The 19,770-nt window shown below is 32.8% G+C and overlaps 1 protein-coding gene across 2 annotated transcripts in view; it reads right to left on the bottom strand.

The window, feature by feature from the left end:
• Nucleotides 1-19,770, bottom strand: part of LOC126879937 (low-density lipoprotein receptor-related protein 2) — a 538,921-nt gene that overhangs the window by 50,859 nt on the left and 468,292 nt on the right. For both annotated transcript variants that reach the window (XM_050643311.1, XM_050643312.1), the window contains exons 7-10: nucleotides 16,668-16,891; nucleotides 10,350-12,216; nucleotides 7,599-8,072; nucleotides 1,026-1,480 (exon numbers count right to left, since the gene is read on the bottom strand). In XM_050643311.1, the coding sequence (XP_050499268.1) occupies nucleotides 1,026-1,480; nucleotides 7,599-8,072; nucleotides 10,350-12,216; nucleotides 16,668-16,891 (3,020 nt within the window). The remainder of the gene's footprint in view (nucleotides 1-1,025; nucleotides 1,481-7,598; nucleotides 8,073-10,349; nucleotides 12,217-16,667; nucleotides 16,892-19,770) is intronic.

The raw sequence follows: 19,770 nt of genomic DNA, 5'->3' as shown, positions 1-19,770 counted from the left end.
CCGGACTTATTTTGAATGTATATTTTTCCCCTTCGAGAGGAGGTATTCCCCTCCATTTTTAAAAAATGGAGGGGATGTAGAATTGTAAACTTTTTCGTATATATTAATAGACAATTTCAACTACCTATTCCCAAATTTTCATCCTTCCTTTATTTTTTTTGGGGTCAGATTGTTCTCTGATCGGGCTATTAGGCAAGGAGATTCGCTGAGCCCATTAATATTTAATCTGATAGTGGATGAAATCATAAAGAAAGTTAAACAAAAGAAGAGGATATAGAATGGGAGAAAAGGAAATAAAGATAATCTGCTACGCCGACGACGCCATAATAACAGCCGAAAATGAAGATGACCTACACAGATTAATTAAGGAATTCGAAGACACGGCTCTCATATGCAACATGGTGATCTCAACAGAGAAAACTAAATCGATAGTAATATTAGCGGAACCAAGACGATGTAAACTGGTCGTAAATAGCAAAATAATAGAACAGGTGATGGAAACGGAAAACTTGGAAATAAAACTGTCAAGCTACGGAAAAGTGGACGAAGAAGTACATAAACAAGTGAACATGGCTAAAAGAGCAGCAAGATGTCTCAACAACACAATCTGGAGAAACAAATACCCCACAATGGAAACGAAAACCAGGACATATAAATCAATAAGACCGATAATGACGTACACAGAGGAAACAAGAGCAGATACGACGAAAACACAAAGACTGCCGGAAACAGCAGAAATGAAAGTCTAACGAAAAATAACAAACCAAACTCTAAGAGACAGAGTAAGAAGTGAGGAAATACGAGCGAGATGTGGTATAGAAGAAATCAAAATGTGGATCAAAAGAAGAAAAATAGAATGGAATCAGCACATAGAAAGAATGATATCGCCAAATGCAAGAAGATCATTGAGACGACCGAGGAAAAGATGGTCAGACAATGTCAATTGAGGCTAAAAACCGAAGAAAAACAGGCATTATAAAATAGAAAGAAGAAGAAAATTTAAAGACCTACACAATTTTACTTACTTGTGGACTTTGCTTGCAGCCGTTAGAACAAAGTCCTCCTTGGTGTGAACATTCGTCGAAGACACAGTCTTCACCTTCGTCAGCTCCGTTGGGACAGTCAGGTTTACCATCGCACACACTCGTAAGATTAACACAACGCTCAGATACATCTGGACATAACCACTGGCCGGGAGGACATCTGAAAGGAGGTTTCACGCAAGCGTGGATGCTGCTTTCGTCTGATCCATCCTCGCAATCCTTTTTACCGTCGCAGATATAGGCTTTGAAGATACACTGCGTGCTGTTACAGTTGTAGAAGTTGTTCGGGCAGTTGATGTTGCCGCACGATTCTGGTTCGTCTGATCTGTCATCGCAATCTGGAGTTCCGTCACAGTACCAAGCTTTCGGTATGCATATGCCCGATTTCTGACATTGGAATTGTTTTTCCAAATTACATTGGTCAGGTGCAATGGAAGCTGAAAACAAAAACAAAGTTGCAATAAAACAGAATTGATAACGAGTAAAAAGAAAAAAAAAGTTTTATTGCTTCTCGTATCCTATACTAATACTCTGAGCTAATTAGCAAAATACAAGGAAAAGTTATATACCAGCAATTTTATTGCTTGAATCGAATCTTATGATTGTACATATTAATAATATAGGTATGCAAAATCCGCAGATAGTGTTTCTTTCTTACTTCAGAAAATCATGTTTTTTTCAATTTTTGCGCTATAATTTCAAAGATTTGAACTTTACACCAAAAACACCCAAATAAAAATTCAACGTAATTAAATTCTGCATAGAGACGTGTTTTAGCACAAATTAAAGCAGTAGGTATAGGGAATACTTAAGATATAAAAAAGTACCATAAAATATCATTTCATTACAATACTAAAATACAGGGTGTTCCATTTAAGAAAACTCAGAAAATACTCATTCCGAGTTACGACCAACCCTGTATACTAAAATTAAAAATTTAGCTATACTAATGATTCTTAACAATAGTAGAGTATATTAAAAATCATTTGACCTTAAGTAGAGTTTTAGATGTTAAACTAATACAATTCTACAGGGTGTGAATGTTGCTACGAAATTAATAAAAAAACGATTAATTATTTATATGGGAAATAAGCCACAATTAAAATGAAAAAAAAAAAAAAAAAAAAAAAATAAAAAATGAAAGGTTGCAATTTCACAGGTCAAATTTATTTTTTATCGAACAAGACATCGTAAGTATTGAAGATTTACTTTTCGGAATGATATCAAATTCTGATTTTGATCGAATTATTTTTAGTTTACACATAATTTATGAAAATTCATATCAGAAACAAAGAAATATACATTTAAATAAATTTAATAATCTTTTAGAACAAAATAGTTTACATACTTTTGATAACCTAAATAGAAATAATGACATATTAGCGACAGTTGTCAATCTATCAAATAGACATTTAAATGCAACGGAAAATTTGGTATTGTCAAAAGGTTTAAACTATGCTGTTACTCATCCATCTATTCCAAAATTAGACATAATCAGCTCAGTGGAGAAAATATCCCAGTGTCTACCAACTCATGAAAAAGAACAATATAGGGTACTATGTAAACTTGAATTGGAAAAGTCTAATCAAATTGAACAGAACATCAACAAAGAGGAAATGAAAGCTTTAAAAACTTTAAGAAATGATGACTCCATAACAATCCTACCAGCGGATAAAGGCAATGCAACTGTAATAATGAATAAAATACAATATGAGGACAAAATTACAGATCTAATTACAAATGGACCTTATAGCAAATTAACGAAGGATCCAACGAAGACACTGGAAAACAAAATATATAGAACTTTATTCAAATTTAAAAATGATCTAACATACTATCAAAGAAAATTAATGACACCTCACTACAGTAAGACACCACATTTTTATGGAGTGCCGAAAATTCATAAAGCGAACATACCACTTAGACCCATTTGTAGTACCATCAATTCTCCTTGTAGTGAACTATCAAAATTCTTATTAAACATTCTAAAACCATTTCCTAATAATGATGACACTTTTATAAAAAATACAAAACATTTTTTAAACAAATTGTCAACTATTGAATTTAATCCAAATAATATTTTAGTAAGTTTTGACATAAACAGTTTATTTACAAATGTACCATTAGATAAAACTTTAAACATAATCAAAACGAAATTAGAGAATGATAATACATTGGCAACTAGGACAAGACTAAATGTATCAGCTATAATGGAGTTATTGACATTATGTACCCATAATACCTATTTTCAACTAAACAATGAATTCTATAAACAAAATTTTGGTCTAGCAATGGGCTCTTCTTTATCTCCATTATTGGCTAATATATTTATGGAGGATTTCGAAACTAATATTATTTCTAAACAAAATTTAAAACCCACAGTATGGTGGAGATATGTAGATGATGTGTTTTCAATATGGCCTCATAGATCAGAATTGTTGGATACGTTCCTGAATATTATAAACGATCAAGAAGAGACAATAAAATTTACAATGGAAAAGGAATACAATAACAGCCTACCTTTCCTCGATGTTTTGATCTCAAAGAAGGATATTGGATATGAGACTCAAGTGTATAGAAAACCAACACACACCAACAGATATCTCAATTACAAGTCAAATCACAACATCAACGTTAAAAAGGGAATCATTAAATCCTTATATGATAGAGCCAAAATTACTTGTTCTAACGAAAATTCCTTTTTAGCAGAAAAACAATTGTTAACATCTGTTTTATTAAAAAATGATTATCCTTTATCGTTTATAAATAAGGAATTGTCAAGATTGGATCGAATGGAACAGAACAACTTAGAACGGGATCCTACAACATTCACCAGAAATAATACGAGGAAAATATCAATACCATATATAAAAGGACTATCCGAGAAACTTAAAACAATAGGAAATAAATTCAACATTTCAACAACATTCAAAACAACAAACACATTGAGATCTATTCTATCTAAAACTAAACCTAACAATGATCAAGAAAGAACAAAGAATTGCATTTATAAAATACCTTGTGAATGCGAACAATTTTATTTAGGTGAGACATCAAGACCATTAGACGTTAGAATAAGTGAACATCAATCTTATATTAAAAATAGAGAATTTGAGAGATCTCAAATATGTCAACACGCATGGGATAATGAACATAGAGTTCAGTGGAGAGATTCAAGTATAGTCCTGAAAGAATCAGATAGTAAAAAGAGAAAAATCAAAGAAGCGGCTCTAATTATGCTAAATGAAACCAATTGTGTCGCAAATTCCTCGGTAGAATGCAGTAGGATGTGGTTACCCATACTGAAAGAGGAAGTCAATAGAAAGAAAATACCAAGATTAGTAAGTCAATAATATCGAGCTAGTACATATTTTATATTTTAGTATTACTTATATATCTAGTATTATTAATATTATTTATAATTTAAACATGTTACAAGTCAGAATTTGGTATTATTTTTTGAGAGTAAATTAATGTAAGACCAAATACTTACGATGTCGGGATAGTATCACAGGGTTTTTCCTGGTTTTCCCTTGTGATTTACTATGAAGTCTCTAACGCGAGAATTTTACTGTCGTTGCATTTGGTTGTCTTTTTAAAGACATATCACATGCTATAATTTTTTATGACGGATATTCTTGAGTTGGGGTTAATTTCATGTAATCGAATGAACTATCTTTCAGTAAGTCGTCCCAGGAACGCAACTCATAAATATTGGCAATATCATTTTAAAGTCTTCTACTTTAAAATGTATAATATATGTCTGAATTGCCAATATAAATGAGTGAGATTAAATAAATTATTAGAAGAATTTTTTTGCTTAGCAACAACACTTTAGTTTATTTTAGTAATATTTTGTATTTTGACAACGGCACCCGATTTGGGCGTCGAAACGTTAATAAAATTATTTTTTTCATTTTAATTGTGGCTTATTTCCCATATAAATAATTAATCATAAAAATGCCACAAGGAAATAGCTTCAGAACAACATAATAAAAAAACGTAATTATCTTTTAAAATACCCTGTATAACATTACAAATCCTCATATTTTAAGAAAGAAGACATCAAAGAGAATCCGAAAATGTAGAAATATACAGGGTGTCCCATTAAAAAAACGAAGTTATAAGCAACTTCCGGTATAACCGGAAGTTGCAAAGAGATGAAAATATTTTCATTTAATAGATAATCCTTCAAAACCCCTGTATTCAAATTTTCATGATTCTGTTGCCTTTAGTTCTCGAGATATTTCTAATAGGCCAGTTATCTGCCTCACCCTGTATACCGACATATATAGCGTAAATTGTAATTAAGAACATTGGATATAATTTATATAGTATATCAAATCATCAATGTTATACATAATTATATAGTTATCCATCTTTAAATTTCAATCATTTCTGTTAAATTCAATAATTTGTCGACCGAATGAAATTTCAAAACTAATTTGTACATTATTTTTAACGGCATCCATTTTACAAAAGTTTTAAGAAAGCTTTACTTTATAAACAATAAATTTTAAACTATCAAACATCTCAGGATATTAAATGACAACAAACTTATTTTAAGATGCCCTTCAGTTGTTTTTTAAGTAAACTAATTTTGGAGACAATACATTAAGGCAGAGGTCGGCAACGGGGCGCACGCGGGCGCCACCGCGCCCTTCAATAAATTTTAATGCGCCCTTAAACTATTGTTAATTGAGACAAATTCAAAACGTATATTTTTTATACGTTTATATTAATATATTTGTTAGGTCAAAAAATAGTTGGCGCCCGCCATGAATTTTTAATTTGGTATTTCACTCTTTACATTAAAAATGTTGCCGACCTCTGCATTAAGGGGTAAATAATAATTCTTTCACACTGACAAGCCTGCTAATCAACTGAATCTCACAAAAATCTCCCAAAATCTAAAAAATCGATAAAACTCCCATATAAACGTATGTATTCCAACAGCGGCTACTCTCATTGTGACGTCGACAGAACGCGATCAGCTGATAGTCGCATGCGCAATATCGTACCTGGCGTCTTTGTACCATGCAAAAAATGTTCTTACAAGTTTTTTCGTAGAATGCATAGTTTTCGAGATAAACGCGGCGGAACATTTAGGTCTGGATCCCGCGTATGAAAAAAAAGTTGATTAATAGCAAGCTGAAAAGTTGTTAATAGCTTAACGGTGTCTAGTCGAATAAACTTTGATATGTGTGAACACTGGAACAGGGGCAGTTTTAATTGTGGAACAGGTTAAAAATTTGTAACCGTCACAGCACGAAAACGGCACATTTATTTTGTCCGACAGAACAGACTTAAACTATTCGAACAGAGATTAAACTCTCATGCAAAAATCAGACTGCTATTTATCACCAAATGGGCGTTTTAATGAGTGGAACATGTAGAATATGTCAAATGACAGGAATTATGACAGGTAATAAATAGCAGTCTGATTTTTTCATGAGAGTTTAATCTCTGTTCGGAGAGTTTAAGTCTGTTCTGTCGGACAAAATAAATGTGCCGTTTTCGTGCTGTGACCGTTCCAAATTTTTAACCTGTTCCACAATTAAAACTGCCCCTGTTTCAGTGTTCCCATATATCAAAGTTTATTCGACTAGACACCCTTAATCTATTAACAAATTTTCAGCTTGCTATTAATCAACTATTCATACGTGGGATCCAGACCTAATTTAAAAAATCGAAAAATTGCAATTTTTGAACGAGAATAACTTTTGATAAAAAATAAAATCGCAATTCTGCTGACAGCATTTGAAAGTTTAAGTTAAATTATACCGGTTTTAATTATTTACATTGCTAAAAATTAATTTTTTTATTATTAAACATATTTTTTTATAAGCCAAAAAATTGTTTATAATTTTAAAACATTGCTGAGGCCCCTTAAATAATCCGAATTTAATTCTGTAAAGTGTATTAGACAGGTAGAGCACCTCTTTATATGTAAAAAAATTAGCCAACTTTTAAAGGGTTTACTTTTTGTTCAGAAAGATTTTAAAAAATTTGAACTTTTTTAAAAACATTTATATTGCAAATTTATTATGCAAAATCTATTAGGTCGATTTTAATGAAATTTGGTAGACCATTTAAGTAAGTTATAAGAATTTTCTAAGCGAATTACTAAGGTTCTAACTGCCACCAAAGTGGTTAAGAAACATTGAATAACAACAGGCGTATTTTGCCCCCTTATTTTGTATTTATTGCTATATTGCAGAAAAGGTAATACCTGAAGACATTTTTGACCAGTATATCATACAAAATTATATTATCTTTATTTTATTTTTGTACTACTTTGTTCCAAAACGAACCGTTTTAAAGTTATAAGCAAAGAAAGCAGAAAAAAATCGATGTTTTTCGAAATTTTTAAATATTATAATTTTTTTATTAAGGTTCCGGGCATATTTGAGAAGGAGCATAAATCAATTATTATTACTGCAGGTGTCACCTAACTTTATCTACAAAAATCCGAATGCCACCCCTCACATCCAAAAATACACGTTTTTTTACAGATTAGTCCTGGTCTAAAAAAGATTATGATAAAATACTTACGACATCCAACTTCGTCGCTGCCATCATTACAATCAGGAATACCGTCACATTTGTAGCTCTCCTGAATACATTGTTTCAAATCAGTACACTTGAACTGATTGCTCTGGCAGGTAATCGGTGGGCAGTCCTTTTCGTCTTCTTTATCGAAGCAATCATCGTCACCATCACACACCCAATTCTGAGGTATACAATGACCGTTTCTGGGGCAAGTGAACTGGTAGTAGGCACAGGTCTTTTCCGCACAAGATTCACCTTCGTCTGAGCCATCTCCGCAATCGTTTTCTGAATCGCACTTCCAGCTGTTCGGGATGCATCGGCCGTTGTCGCAATGGAATTGGGTGCTTGAGCAGGTTACGTTGACACAGCCCGTTTCGTCACTGAAATCACCACAATCGTTCTCAGCGTCGCATTTGAATGTCATGGGGATACAGCGACCTGATTTGCATTGGAATTCACTCGAGCTGCAGGTTGGTTCTAAAAAGACAAGAATATATTGAAATTAGACTTCCAGCTGGCACGTTGTCGTAAATTTTACGACAAAAGCACGTGATCGTACTCCAACTCATACCACACATTTAAGCGCATCGAGCTTCTAGGTTTGTGAGGTTCGGTATGTTCCTAAACTAATAACGTATCGGATGTACGCACAGGCGTTTGATATCTACAAAATTTCTGATATTCGTAAAATTTACTACACGCGCCGTTCTATCTAAGTATATTAATAAAATTCTAGTAACTTTTTTTTATGAAAATAGATTGATTACAATCAAAACAAAGGTGAGGTGGATACTGTAGACAAGATGTGTGCTACTTATTCGGCTTCTAGGATAACAAAGAGATACCTGTGTATAGTTTACCATAGTGTAATAAATATTGGCGGCATAAATGCTCAAATTTCCTATCCAGCTCCTTAAGAGTTTTCCTTAAAAAATTGTCAGATCAACCGTCAGACAGTTACTTCAAGATGTAAGTGCCCTCTTCAAGATGACTTATGGTTGGAAGTTTGAACCTACTAAAGAGAAACAAAATAGAAACCTTCTAAAGCACGGTAAATTAAAAAGAAATTGGTAAATTGAAAAGAATTGAAAAAGAAACATCTGAAGAAATGGAAATATACAGAGGAGTCAGGCAAGGCTGAATACTATCACCTCTATTATCTAACGTTTACTCTGAAGAGGTAATTCGAGAAACTCTGAAAGATGAAACAGTCGGCATAAGAGTAAATGGAGTCTTAGTTAACAATATCAGATATGCAGATGACACAGTAATAATAGCCGATAGTTTACAAGACCTGGAAAGACTCATGAGTAAAATAGTGAGGTGTAGTAGAGAGTAGGGACTCTCTGTCAACATTAAAAAGAGGAAGTTTATGAAAATTAGTAAAAACAGACGTAGTACTAACGGAATCTTGATAGTAGAGGGCCAGCAGATCAAAAGAGTAAAAAAGTACACTTACCATAGGAACACTTATAACAGTAAATATTGACTACACTGCAGAAATTAAAATCAGAATCGAAAAAGCACATTCTAATTTTATGAAAATGAAAAAGGTCCTATGTAGCAAAGATTTAACATTAGCTCTTAAAGTACGCCTAACAAAATGTTACGTATACAGTGTACTATACTAAGGAGTGGAATCATCGACGTTAAATGTAGAGACAATGAGACGACTTAACGCCTTTGAAATGTGGACCTATAGAAGAATTATGAGGGTTTCCTGGGTAGATAGAGTTACGAACAACGAAGTACTAAGAAGAATAGGTAAAGAGAAGGAAGTTGAACTTACAATTAAAGAAAGAAAGCTACAGTATCTCGGACATGTGATGCGGGGCGAGAATTATGGCATCCTGCGACTCATAATGCAAGGAAAGATAGATGTCAGAAGAAGCATCGGAAGAAGACGAATTTCATGGCTGAAGAACCTGAGAGAGTGATTTGGATGCAGCTCAAAACAACTATTTAGAGGTACTGCCTCAAAAATTAAAGTAGCTATGATGATTGCCAACGTCCGTAGCGGAGATGGCAACTGAAGAAGAAGAAGATGAAAGCGCGGTGTGTACCGACAACGTGTAATGGAGAAGAGAAGATCCTCAGGTTCAGTGAAGTGCCATTATCAGTCATTTATGTTCAAGAACATTCTGAGGTTAAAATAATTTACAATTGCTTAAAGAATGAGAATGTTGATTCTGACCAATAGTCAGTGAAAATAACAGTAGGAAATATACTGTCAGTGAAAATCTTCAAATAAATTTAATTTCAAACTTAAATTGTGGCTTTATTTCCAAATAAAATAGTAAACTGCAAAAGATGCCAAAAGGAAATAGCTTCAGAACAATATTTCCTTTCTCCAAAAAAATTCCAACCACGTGGAAAGAGTCCAGTGTTGCCCTGGGTAAGATCCAGGCTTATCTAGAACATCATTGAAATTTTATATAAATATGTAACATAACATAATCGTTTACATTTAAAGGGTTTTTACCCAACACATTTTGGTGGCTCATGCATGCTATTTTTTGTAAGTATGGACTCTTGTTTTTTAAAACCTCTGTCAATTTTTTAACTTTTTCTCAATTAATTAGGTAATACTTAATTTTAGGGCTTTAAGAACACTGATGATGGATTTCTTAATCCGAAAACGTTTTGTCTTATTGTGACCCTTATTTAGGGTATTTTAAAGTATACCTTTTACAACAAATCTAGTATTTTTTTTAATATTTTCTAAACTTTTTAATGAATATATTAGTTACTTACTCGTACAATTTTGATTTTCGTCACTATTATCTAGACAGTCATCATCTCCATCGCAGACCCATGATTTCGGAATACACCTTTGGTTGTTACAAGTGAAGTCCCAACTGTTAGGACAAGCTTGCACTGGAGGTTCATGATTGGGATCAGCTTGACAAGTCTTTTCGTCGGAGGCCAGCCTTTCTCCATAAGGACAGCCGCATTTGGCTACCAGTTCATACATATTATCTCTTGGATTAGCGAAACAAAGTTTCTGGCAACCTCCATTGTTGTTCCAACAAGGATGGGATTCTATGATTGGTTGTTCCTTTTCGCTGTATATTTTGACACCGTATAAACGGTTGGTTTGTGGTTCTTTTACAAGAATTTCTTCATCAGCACCAGTTAGTTTGTGTAATTTGACTATTGCGTCTAGTCTCCAATCGGTTATGTACATAAAATCATTGTAAATGACGATGCTGAATGGATGCCTGATCAATCTGGAGTTGACTGTCTTAACATCAGTACCATCTAGTTTGGAATGCTGAACATGATCAAGAAGAGCATCGCACCAATACAGTCTATCAGTAGCAAAGTCTATGGAAAGACCGTTAGGCCAACCAAGCGTCAAATTTTTAAACACGATCAAGTTTGATCCATCACTTAAAGCTCTGGAAATATTCGCTGGCCTGTCCCATTCAGAGAAGAACACATAACCTTTATTAGGATGGACAACAATAGCTCTAGGTCTTTTGAGATTCTTCAGCAACGTTCTTCTGTAAGTAATATTACGGGTAGATAATACGTTAAGAGTTCCTTTACGACTATCTATGTAGTATAAATTTTTAGCAGCCCAATCTACAGCCAAACCTTCAACTCCTTCGTTCTGAGAGGCCAGAACTATTTCCTTATCTGTACCGTTTCTATGGACTCTGTAAATGACATCTTGTAGAACGTCTGAGTAGTATATTAGCTGTTCCTTTGCATCGTAATCCAAGCCTACGAATCTGGCTCTTCGTGAGACAACTGGTAAGATAGCTTCGCTGAAACCTTCGATAACGGGATTAAGAACTTTGCCTTTTATGAACCTCTGTTGTGAATACATTAAGAAATCTACGATCAAGTCGCAATTGCGCTCATCTGTTGAGAGTTTCCAACCAATGTTACACGCACACCTGTAGCCTAAAGTGGTACCTGTTTTGGTAACGACACACATATGTTGGCAACCTCCATTGTTATTACCACACGGATTAACGACATGCGGTTGAACCAAACCATGGATTGCTTTAATAGCTTTTGGATCCCTAATATCTTTCATTCGATAGATTGATTGAATACTACTTGTTTCGTATTTATCAACAGACATAACACCTTGCTTTGTACCATCTGTCCAATATACTCTATTTTCGAATAAGGTTAAGCGTGCTGGACTTGGCACTTGTTGTCCTCTTACTACCAAAAATCTGTTCTGTCCATCATAGTCAACTGTCTCTATATAGTCCAAAAGAGAATCACACCAATACACTCTCTTAGAAATAATGTCCACTGCTATTCCTGAAGCTTTGTAAGCTGCTTCTGATACTATAGACACAGGTTTAGTACCATCCATGTTGGCTCTTAATACTTGAGAACTGTCTGCGACAAACATGTAACCGACTGTAGGATCTAGAGCTATATCAGCTGGGTTGGTTAAGTTAGAGCCTAAGACTACTGCATGCCATTTTCCTCTGAGTTCGAAAATGTCGACTTTTTGACCAACAGAATCTGCTACGTAGAGTTTATTTCCTATCCAATCTACTGCTACTGCAATTGGTAACCACGAGCCTGGCAGGGAGAGATCTATGTCTGGAGTTGAGAAGCCTGGTGTGCCCACTATTTGTTGCGAATGAACCTAGAAAAAATTTACATATGCGAAATTATTAATATAATCTCAGAGTGAATGTGTACTTCTTTATTAGTCTCGGCAGATTATCGGAGAATAGGCCATTTTGGGAAAAGTTATTTACCAGCAATTTTATTGCTGGAATCGAATCTTATGATTGTATATATTGATATGATCTGCTTCTTATTTATTTTATATTAATTATTATTTATTTGATTAATTATTTAATTGTTGCAAATCATACATAAAAATGAATAAAAAATCTCAGGGTGCCTTTTTATACTATTAAAAAAAAATCTAAATTATCTCACGTTATACTTATCTTCTCTCGTGGGTTCAGTATCTCTTAGTTGATCCTAATCGGGATAAAATAGGGAAAATAAATAAAGCAAAATATTAAAATAAACATACAGAATTGTCTATTTATCAAAATCAATACTCTAAAATCTATCAAATCTAAAACCTGTGGACACAGATGTCCGAATGAAATTTTTACCACTTAAATTTATTATAGTAAAAAAAAAACAATTTATCGGTTTCTTCCCGATGACTTTGGTAAAACAAACTAAACAAAACAAATTTATGTATTCGCAAGATTAGCTATACTTTTAGAAATATTGGAATTTTAATTCATATGCTTTTTACCCAAAATTTTAGTTTCCGAACATAAAAATATCTTTCACATAAGTTGACTGACCTTTTTCTTCACTCACTCTGATGTCTTCTCGTGACCCAAAACAGCTCTCCCTCGTTGACTATGTTAAAGGCTACTCATCAAAGCCCTCTCCGTTCTCCAGCTTCAAAACTATCAGCATACCAGCACCAATTCTCCAACAAGCCGGGCCTCTTTTGACACGTACTCGATTCCAACAAAACTCCAAAAATTCTCTGCTCTCCTTCTCACAATAATACAGAATCAAAGAGGTATTTCGTCTCAATTTGATCTGTCTCTCGTTCCACTTTTCAACACTATCCTCCACTATCAAACAACCACTGGTACTTGCTAACTATTTATTCACGAAAACGTCGAACTGCTCCTCAGCGATACCAAAAACATAATGACTTCTTTTTCAAACTCTCTCAATCATCCAATCCACTTTTCCCCTTCCACATTGCCAAGAATCAGAAACATCGACTTTTCCATTCGACAAACAAACAGTCATTTTCAAAATTATTCCGACCATCCTAATTACTTTCGGAGAACCCTACAATATTTACTCGGTTGAAACAAAAATGTTAAAATTCCAAACTTTCTTTTAAACCACCTTTTCTAGAAATTGATAATTCCCTCTACCTGTAGATTCTATAGTTTCCGTAATAAACAATCTTTTTCCATTTTAAAACTAAATGCATCGTCCTTTTCACTTTAATTATTTACAAAAGTCTTTAATAGTTCATCGGAGAGCTCATCTCCGAGAAAAAGAGAAATCTACTTACATCCAAACTAAATTCTAATAAATATTTACAGATCAATATACAGGGTGTATTAAATTTGTGTGCTCTCGTTATTTAAAAAAAAATTAATTTAATTTTCATTTTGCCTTTGATTTGAAAAACACACAAACCAAATTGAAAACACAATAATATATTAATAATATAGGCATGCAAAGTCCGCAGATAGTGTGCTACTTTTTTTATAAACAAAATGGCGCCCGAAAATCGTATTTTTTCAATTTTTGCTCTATAACTCCAAATATTTTAACTTTACACCAAAAAACTCAAGTAAAAATTCACCGTAATTAAATTATGCCTGGAGACGTGTTTTTCCCGATTAACTTCGACGAAAATTTTCCTCAGAAAATGCGGGTTTTTCCAGCAAAATCTTTAATTTACAACTAAAATTTTAGATAAGTAATTGTTTATCAATTATTAAATAACTTGGTAATATAAAAGCTCTTTTAGTAAAGATTATAATTCCAGAAGCCGTTAGAAATTGAATGTTTTAGTTGAACAGTTTAGCAACAATTGAATTGTTAATTAAAAATTTACGGTCGCTATAAAAACCACAACAATTATGATACATAAGAATAACTATGATTTTTATATGAAAAGACACTGTACCTATCTAATGTACTTTACAGAATTTAAATTGGACTATTAAAGCGGACTCAGGAATATTTTAAAATTATAATTATATTATTTTAAACAATTTTCTGGCTTATAACTGGAAATATTAAATTAAATTAAATCACAAAAATGGCATTAGAAAAAAAGCGGCAGGATGCTTCTTTAAAAAAAAACGTTGTAATTGTGATAAGTGGTTCCTGAGATACAACCGGTCAAAGTTGACCGGCATTTACGGCAAAGATATAAACAATAGGATCATGATTTTCGAACCATCACATTTTTTTTCGGTTCTCTTTCTCCACTCCTATTTTCATATCTTTAAAATACTCATAACATTTATTATTATAATAAAAACTATCGATATTACTAGTGAAAATTGCCAAAAATAGCAAATTCCAATCAAAAATTAGGTTGTAGAAAATGTAATCTCAAAGTTCAAAATCGGTACCTATACGTTAAAAAAATGCATTTTCTCGGCTTCCCATGGAACAATTTTCTTCATTCTTTTTTTGTTTCCAAGTAACTAGAGTAGAGCCATCTAACTAACGCATTACTAAATGTCAAAGTTGCTTTTGTTTTGTTATAATAAATTAATTTATTTTTTATAACAAAAATTTTTAATTTGTTTAAATAAAGATTGTTTAAATAATTATACAGCTTTCAAATGAGAATATTTGTGTTTTTAACTTTAAAAGGTACACTTGTAGTAAGTTTATCTAAAAAAAGTCTACCACTGGAAAAATATGTAGTTTTCTATTCTTATAAATAAATTAATCTATTATAACAAAACAAAAGCAAGTTTGACATTTAATAATACGTTAGTTAGATGGCTCCACTCGAGTTACTTGGGAACAAAAAAAGAATGAAGAAAATTGCTCCATGGGAAGCCGAGAAAATGCATTTTTTTAACGTATACCGATTTTGAACTTTGAGATTACATTTTCTCCAACCTAATTTTTGATTGGAATTTTGGTATTTTTGGCAATTTTCACTCGTAATATCGATAGTTTTTATTATAATAATATATGTTATGAGTATTTTAAAGATATGAAAATTGGTGTGGAGAAAGAGGATAAAAAGAAAAAGATGATGGTTAGATAATTATGATCCTATTGTTTATATCTTTGCCATAAATGCCGGTCAACTTTGACCGGTTGTATCTCAAGAACCACCCATCAGAATTAAACGTTTTTTCTTTTAAAAGAAGCGTCCTGCCGCTTTTTTTCCAATACCGTTTTCATGATTTAATTTAATTTAATATTTCCTGAGATATTCTATTTGTTTATGAGCCAAAAAATTGTTTATAATTTTAAAATATTCCTTAGGCCGCTTAAATTATCTAATTTTAATTCTGTAAAGTACATTAGATAGGTACAGTATCTATTTATACAAAAATCATAGTTATTCTTATGTATCATAATTATTGTGGTTATTATAGTGACCGTAAATTTATTAATTAACAATTCAATTGTTGCTAAACTGTCCATTCAATTTCCATCGGCTTCTGGAATTATAATCTATACGAAAAGAGCTTTTATATTACCAAGTTATTTAATTACTGATAAACAATTACTTATCTAAAGTTTTAGTTGAAAATTAAAGATTTTGTTGGAAAAACCCGCATTTTTCGGGGAAAACTTCGTCGAAGTAAATCGGGAAAAACACGTCACTATGCAGAATTTAATTACGGTGAATTTTTATTTGGGTGTTTTTGGTGTAAAGTTAAAATCTTTGGAGTAATAGAGCAAAAATTGAAAAAAAACACTATTTTCGGGCGCCATTTTGTTTATAAAAAAGTAGCACACTATCTGCGGACTTTGCATATTTATATTATTAATATATAGAATTATAAGATTCGATTCCAGAAATAAAATTGCTGGTAAATAACTTTTCCTCGTATTTTGCTAATTAGCCCAGAGTATATAGGGCGTGGTGTGGTTTAAAGGAATTGAGAGAGGTTATTGTTATACAGACAATATTTTCTTCTTCTTGTCGTAGCAGTACAACCCGGAGTGCTGCACATCTCGCTTCCATCTCGAACGGTCGTCCATGATAGTTGGGCCAGTTGGTAGCCCCATTGTTCTTAAATCTGAACATGTTATCTCTCTATCGCATTCGCGGATGTCTTAAGGGCCTTCTCCTTGTCGGGGTTTCTTCACAAATTTACTTGGCCAGACGGTTATTAGGAAGTCTATGGACATGGCACAGGGATATTTGCACGTTTGTTGCCTAGAGCGGTCAACAGTCAAGAGAGAGAATCTTCCGTTGGAACGTCTTAGAATGTCTGTACTTCTAATGTCTGAATCGGTAGTAGGAATTATTGATAAGGGTTGCATTAAGGAATAATTTTTAATATTGAGGTTGAGCATTTAGTATGAAGTTGAATATTTTACCTTTTTCGTTTTTGTGTCTGACCAATAAAGCATATTGTCTCTATAATGGAAATCTAAACCACTCGCTCCAGTAGTATTAACAACAACTTTTAGATTGCTTCCTGTATTACTCATACTAAATATCGCCTTGTCGTGGGCGAAGTAGAGAAGTAACGAGCTTGAATTTTCTGCCACGCATTTTTTGTTTATGAAACTGAAGCCATCAGCACAACTGCAACTGTAACCTAAAAATAACACTTTGGTAAATAAACGACGCCATAAAAATAGAGCTAAATTTGAATAAGAAGGAACACCGCACACATCTTATGGAGAATGTAACGTCAGTCAAAGCCAATAAAATTTGTATGAATAGATTCGAAATTACAATCATTTCATATCATTGCGCCAACTCGGCATTTTTATTACTTAATATACAAGGTGTTTCATTAATAATTGTCCATATAGTAACTGGAGAAACCTTAGCACAAAATACGAAGAATTAACCTAAAACGCTTAAATAAAATGTGGTTCCTTATTGAGTTACTCCTTAGTTGAGTTTTATTTAAAAATTTAAAAACTATTTTTGCTCAGCATAATAAAACTATTCGACGTATCCTTTTCATACTTAGCAGGAAGTATAGGTACTGTACAAACCACTAAATTATGTTAAACAAACGTTTCTGGATATTACCAGAGGCATACGACGGGGGAAAGTGAAAGTTGACCCTTTCCAAATTCTACGCCACTGGCGAAATTGCTATTTTAGTTCAATTTTTGGATTCTCCCGTACTTTCTACGTAAATAATATACTCTTCATTAGTAACGATAAAGTCATTAGTTTTCGAGATAATTTGAAGTTAAAAATGAAACGACACGGTTATTTTGATTAATGTATTGTGTCGCTTCATTTTTAATTCCAAATATCTCGAAAACTAATCATTTTATCGTTACGAATGAAGAGTATATTATTTACATAAAAAGTATTGGAAAATAAAAAAATTGAACTAAAATAGCAATTTCTTCATTGGCGTAGAATTTGGGAAGGGTCAACCAGCCACTATCCCCTGCCGTATGCCTCTGGTAGTAGCTAGAAACGTTTATTTATCTTAATTTAGTAGAGTGTACAGTACCTACACTTCCTGCCAAGTATGATAAGGATACGCTAAATAGTTTTAAAGTACTGGGTACAAATAATTTTTACATTTTAATCATAATATGATATATGAATCATATATCATAAATTAATCAAAATAACTGTGACGTTTCATATTTAACTTCAAATATCTCGAAAACTAATGACTTTATCGTTACCAATGAAGAGTATATTATTTACGTAGAAAGTATTGGAGAATCTACAATTGGCACTAAAATAGTAATTCCTCCAGTGGCGTAGAATTTGAGAAGGGTCAACCATTCACTATCCCTTGTCGTACGCCTCTGATAGTAGCTAGAAACGTTTGTTTATCATAATTTAGTAGGGTGTACAGTAGTCACACTTTGTGCCAAGTATGAAAAGGATACGGCGGATAGTTTTAAAATGCTCAGCAAAAACAATTTTTAAATTTTTAGATAAAACACCCTGTAACTCAGTAAGGAACCACATTTTATTTAAGTGTTTTAGGTTAAATCTTCGTATTTTGTGCTAAGATTTCTCCAGTTACTACACTGGAGTGCAAAATTAACCGGACACCTTAAAAATGGGTCATTTTTGATGTCTCGAATTTCCTAAACCTGTTGTCCGATTAAAGTGATTTTGTAATAAATTATAGCCTTATTCTTTAACAATATCGCTGTAATAATATTGTTGCTAAACAGGTAAATTTTCATTGTATACCGCAGTGGCGTCATTTGATAGGGGGCAGGGGGGCATTTGCCCCCCCCTGACCCTGAAAATTACTGAAATTTACAAAAAATAGATCAATTTTGTATTATGTTTGCATATAAATGTATTGTATATATAATGCTTGCCCCCCCTATCAAAATTTCAAATGACGCTCCTGGTATACCGGCTGTACCAATAAAACTGTATTTTCTCAAACTTCGCATCACCCTGTGGATTATTCTAGCATTTATAAATCACTCAAATTAAAACCCAACTATAGCCTCATGTTTTCTCTACATTCTGTTTTTTGATTCATTCGCTTATGTTGGATCATAAGAAAATTAGGTACTTTAACAATTAGCCATATTTCTCATTAATACATGGTGTTTTTAAATAAGTTTGGCAAACTTCAAGGGGTAATGCTACATGAAAAAATAATGACAGTTTGCTTTATAAACATATGTTCGCAAATGCTTAGTTTCTCAGCAAATTTTTCTTACAAACTGACGATTTATTTATTGCTTTAAAACCGGTCGATATATGCAAATGAAATTTGGTGGGTTTTAAGAAGTAGTTATTGTACATTTTTTGACATACAAATAAGAATTAAATATTCACCATTGGCGCGCATACGGGTAATATGAGACGTCATATTACCCGTATGCGCGCCAATGGTGAATATTAAATTCTTTATTGTATGTCAAAAAATGAGCAATAACTACGTCTTAAAACCCACTAAATTTCATTTGCATATCTCAACCGGTTTCAAAGCAATAAATAAATCGTCAGTTTGTAAGAAAAATTTGAACACCCCCTATCTCGGAAACGAAGCATTTGCCGACACACCGTTTATAAAGCAAACTGTCATTATCTTTTCATGCAGAATTATCCCTTAAAGTTTGCCATACTTTTAATTACCCCTTAAAGTTTCAATGAAAAATATGGCTAGTTGTTAAAGTACCTAACTTTTTATGGTCTATATTTTTTAATAAGGCTATAACATATTAAAAAATCACTTTAATCGGACAACATATTTAGGAAATTCGAGACATCAAAAATGACCCATTTTTAAGGTGTCCGGTTATTTTGCACCCCAGTGTATATGGACAATTATTAATGAAACACCCTGTATAAAATCAAATGGATATGTACGTAAGCTAGAGAGAGAAAAGAGATTTTGTGAATTGGCACTTCATAAATCTTTCTGCAGGTAGGTATTAAGGCAGAGACTTACTCCTATCTTATATTATATATAATAAAGTAGGTATAATTTGGTCAGTCGTACCAGAGTAGATAGGTCTT

This window comes from Diabrotica virgifera, chromosome 2, assembly GCF_917563875.1.
Source record: "Diabrotica virgifera virgifera chromosome 2, PGI_DIABVI_V3a".
NCBI lineage: Eukaryota > Metazoa > Arthropoda > Insecta > Coleoptera > Chrysomelidae > Diabrotica > Diabrotica virgifera.
This window is presented reverse-complemented; position numbering and strand designations above follow the sequence as displayed.